Raw genomic sequence first — 4,702 nt, 5'->3', positions numbered from 1 at the left:
TGCTCCCAGCACTTGTCCGGGAGGACATGGTGGGGAGGGAGGTGCCTCCAGTTCTGCATGGGGTGGGCTCTTTCCAACAGTGTGGTACTGTGCTTAGGGTAGACAACAGCGGTGCTGGAAGGGAGGCAGTGGGGCTACAGCAAATTCTGGGGTAGCTGCAGCTCTCTTCCCCCCCCCCCACCCTCTTCGTCGTCCCCCCCTCCCAGTGCCACTGCCTGGTCCAAGCGCAGTCCCCCCCCTGCCAGAAAGAGCCTGCCCTGCCCTGCCCTGCCCTGCACAGATTTGGGGGCACATGCCTCGCCCCTCCATTTCCTCCCAGACAAGCTGTCAGATGAGTGGTGCACAGCAGCAGGAACCGCGCCTCCCAGAGAAGCCACAGCTCTGTCCTGCACCCTCCCTGCCTCTGCTAGGCAGCACTTGCCTCAGCCCCACTCCTCCCTCACCACGGGGGCTTTGATCTGACCTCCTCTCCCCCCATGCCCCTTCCCTCCACACACCACAACAGACTTACCAGCTGGACACAGCTGTATCAAAAATCGGATTGGTATCGGCCAATATGCCTCCTTAAAAATCGGCTATTGGTATCAGCCCCAAAATCTCTGTTGGTGCACCCCTAGCCTTTTTCCTTTGTTTTGAAATCCTCCCTTACATGGTAAGAATACATGGATTTGTGTGGAGTCTAAAGCAAGCTATGCATTCTTTTTTCCCCTCCCCAAGTAGACTTGTTTAGTATCAGTCATAGGAAGTTTCTGCCAGTATGATGATGACATAGAGGTACCACTGCACAGTATGGAGAATGTTAGAAAATCTTATTCTCTGCCTCTGAAAAGCTCATAGGGAAAACATGATTGGATAAAGCCCAAACTAGAGCAGTACAGAAATCATGGTAAATATCAGTGGTTACTGCTGACCTGTCCAGACCTCCTCTCTCAAACCTTTATTACAGTTTTTGGATTGTCAGAAAACTATTTCCCACTGGAGTGTTCAGACTCGTAGCCTGTTGGGTTCATAGCTGTTAGGGGCTGGGACGGACCTTTACAGAACTTTGGGTCCAGCCCCCTTGCACTTGGGCAGGAAAGACTGCTGGGATCAGATGACCCCAGCAAGATGGGTGTCAAAAAGCTTTTTGAAGATCACCAGGGTGGATAATTGTGCCTTTCTATACGGTTATGTAGTGACTATTTAATTCCTGTTTCAGTACGAGCTTATCTTTCTGTTTAAATATATCATTCTTGCATCCTAATTGGAGTAACTTTTAGTACCCCTCTAGAGGGGTTTTGTGTCCTTTCTGAAAAGGGAACTTTTAACACCCCTCTAGAGTTGAATACTCCTCTAGAGTTCATTGTGTCCTTGCTGGAATGTTTTAGGAAATAAGGGATATGTTTCTAAATAGCACAAAACACACTGCTGCTATACTGTCCAGTCTCCAGAAGGGCTTCCAGTACCCTGCGGCACTCTACATGAAATTAAACAAAAGTATACTCTGTCCATGCAGTGATGTAAGAGCATTTGCATTGTAAGAAATGATGGATTTTCGTACGGCAAAAGCATTGCATAATATTGAAAGACGTGGTAGTTGCAACTGTTTCTCAGACTTTATGGCCACACTGGTTAGTTTTTAGATTTTTGTGGGAGCGTGAGACCGAGCTGATGTTTACAAACTGTTCTGTTCAGCAAAGCATAGAACATTCTACCTGTCTGTATCACAGGGGATTCAAATGACATCTTTCTTTCCATTTTCCTTGTAGGCCGTCTGTGTCTCAGCCTTTTATACCAGGCTCCACACCCACATCTATTAGCCAACTATCTTCGTTCCAGCAATATGGTCCTTCTCCAACAAGTGCACAGCAGCTGACCAGTCACATGGCAGGAATGACAATAGGCAGTGTTCCAACCTCAGCTGCTCTCCCAGCTGGAGTGGGCTATGGTGAGTTTCCTTGGCATGGATGGTTGCGTATGCCTGTAACTGCTTTTGGTCTAGCAGAGCCATTCTAGCATGGCAGTGACTTGCTTCTGATAGGGTGTTGTGATTCTTTGAACATTTTGCTACTGTGTTAAATGGTAGATATTTCTCAGTAATGGGAAGTGAATTGGAGAAAACATAGCTCTGAGCCTGTTGCAGTTGGTGATAAGTGGTTTGTGGGGCCAAAGATGAGAGCTGTAGCCTGTCTAGCTGGATAAAAGAATTGCAGAATCAGAAACAGATCACTTTATGAGCAGTGATATAAATTCTGCATATATTGTCACTGCTTGTGAGAGCTTGTTGTAGAAGAAGGGTAAGCTTTTATGTAGGCTGTCAGTTCTGAAATTGGTATGAAAAACGTGCTGATGAAATATTCCACTGCCCTGCATTGAATGGTTTCATTGGGCATTTCCAAATAGATCAACAGTCAAAGAGTTCAGCAGAAGAAAATGGTAAACTTGGGTAGTTTGTTTCAGTGCTGCCACTGGAGTTAACTTAGTATTTTCAATGTAGAAAAAGTTGGGCATAGCAGTGGAATTGAATGTTTGCTGTGGGCAAATGGCTTTCTGTAGCAGTTAAAACTTCTGAATTGTCTTAAAAATATTAAATGTTGCTGAGCCTGTTTCATACTGCAACCTAGTCGCACTTTCTATTTTTAAGTAAACAAGTGAGAAATGTACAGGTTCTACTGTATACACTTGATAATAGCAGTCTTTCTCAAATTTTCTGCTGAAAATAATCTGGTATAAGGAAGGACAGAATTATCCATTTCAGTGCACGCAAAGACTTGAAGTTAAAAACAACCCACCATCCTTTTAAATGGGTCTCTGGTACATATTAAGATCCAGAGCATTTAGCAGTCTGGTTTGATACAAGAAAGATCAGTGGAAGGAAAATGTTTTGTGTAACTTTTTTTCATTTTCCTTTTTGCCCTTTTGGAGTTCATGGGAGAAAAGGAGCTATAAAAATTCAAATTCTTTGCAGAAGCTTAACTTCCCTCTTTCCCCCTGCCTGACATTGAGAAGGGAGTTTAAGGGGAGTTTTTGTCTGTATTTAGGAAGAGATCATAGTTTGACAGGCTGAGGAGGTTTGATGTAGCATTTCAGGTGGGGTAGAGTTTAGGATTTTGTATATATTCTCATTGACTCCAAGTTGGATTGATTTTTATTTTAGGATATGAAAGGAACTAGTCACAACAATTTGATTTCTTTGCCAGGTCCCTCAACATTGGTTCCCCCAGCCTCAGGAAGCTTCACTGCAACAGGATCTGATCTCTATACACCTTACTCTTCAAGCCAAGGACCTCCTCCTGCTAGTATGACCCATGGATTGCCTCCTACCAGCCTGTCTCAGGGTGTTCCCTTAGCACAGCCAGCTTTTTCTGGTCCACCGCTGTCAATGCAGCGCCTCCCTAGTCAAGGCCCTGGCTATGCCCCACCTCCCTCTTCTACAGGGATTGGACCTTCCAATTATCCTTCTACCACAGGGGCCCCAAGACCTTCAACAATGCAAAGCCCACCATTATCTGGACAGGCTTTGGCTGGACTACCTGCATCCCAGCCAAATCATTTGTCCTCACCACCACCTCAGCAAGCCATGTCAGGGCCCCATCCTGGGCCTCCAATGACTGGCCTCCAAGGACCACCACCACCTTCCACACATCCTTCCCAGCCAGGATACCAAATACAACAGAATGGTAAGTCAATCCAGTGTACCTTCTATACTTCTTGATGCAAGTTCATGGCTGGTCTGACTCAGTGAAATGTAATCTTTCAGTTATCTTAAGTAAATATAAAGCAGAAAGTAGGCATCTAACAAAAATACCAGTGCTTTGGTGGTTTAATGCGTCTCATACATATCTCATTTGTATGTGAGGGAGACCCTGAGAGCGGTTCTGCAGTGTGTGCCTGGGACCTCTGCAACCTGTGTTCATGATCTAATTCAGGTTTTCAACCTTTTTTAATAGGTGTACCCCCAGCAGCCGGATGCTGGTGGGTGGCGGCACTTCGTTCCCGCATACTCCATAGGGCCTTCCCAACTACCCCCTCCTCGGGGGTACGTGCACCCCAGATTGTCAGCTTCTGGTCTAATTGCTGGGCTTGAGTGTCCATAGACTGGGAACAAGTGCTGGGGCTTTTGTCCGTTGCTGAGCCCATGAACACTGCAAAGCAATGTAGAAAGTTTGTGTCTGATTGTTTGTTTGTTTTTTCCTCTAGTAAAACATTTTACTATCTCACATGGGTTCTATAGATAAATTTGCTATTATTCATTATGCTTGCTGTGCTGAAAAAAAAGACTCTGGATAACTTTCTAACCATAAATGTTTGTAGCTAGCTGTGAGGATCAGAAAGTGGTACTCTGTCCCCATGCAATGTTGTACAATATTATAAGTGAATTGGCTGTTAGGACTGTGTGAAATTTCGACAGCCGTTTCATTTTGAAAGTGATTCAGGCCATTTCAGCACCCAAAATACTGAATCCGAATTGAAATGGGAAGGCTCAGAAACATCTCCAAAATGAAACAGTGTCCAAAACATTTTGGAAATGTTTTGGAAAATTTCAGCATTTCGGAGCCAGGCTTGCAGGGAAACAGCTGTATGCTGCTGCCCTGCTGCTTGACCTGGTTCTGCAGAGAGCAGAGAACCACATCAGGGTCTCCTCGCTGCCATTGCCTACCCCACATGGCAGGGACCAGCAGACTTGCTTGCCAGTCTGTGCTGCTTCCCTACCCTGCGACCC

The 4,702-nt window shown here is 45.5% G+C and overlaps 1 protein-coding gene across 3 annotated transcripts in view; it reads left to right on the top strand.

Annotated features, from left to right (window-relative positions):
• SEC24C (SEC24 homolog C, COPII coat complex component) overlaps positions 1–4,702 on the top strand; it is an 84,064-nt gene that overhangs the window by 27,027 nt on the left and 52,335 nt on the right. For 2 of the 3 annotated variants that reach the window (XM_019502430.1, XM_019502429.1), the window contains exons 1-2: positions 1,731–1,927; positions 3,180–3,659. In XM_019502430.1, the coding sequence (XP_019357975.1) occupies positions 1,864–1,927; positions 3,180–3,659 (544 nt within the window). In that variant the 5' untranslated portion in view covers positions 1,731–1,863. Of the gene's footprint in view, positions 1–1,730; positions 1,928–3,179; positions 3,660–4,702 lie in introns of those variants that run through there. The other variant, XM_019502431.1, reaches the window with a different exon arrangement.

Source organism: Gavialis gangeticus, unplaced genomic scaffold, assembly GCF_001723915.1.
Source record: "Gavialis gangeticus isolate Ggan-Ray unplaced genomic scaffold, GavGan_comp1, whole genome shotgun sequence".
NCBI classification, from domain to species: Eukaryota; Metazoa; Chordata; order Crocodylia; family Gavialidae; genus Gavialis; species Gavialis gangeticus.
The sequence above is the reverse complement of the archived record's forward strand: the minus strand, read 5'-3'. Positions and strand labels throughout refer to the sequence as shown.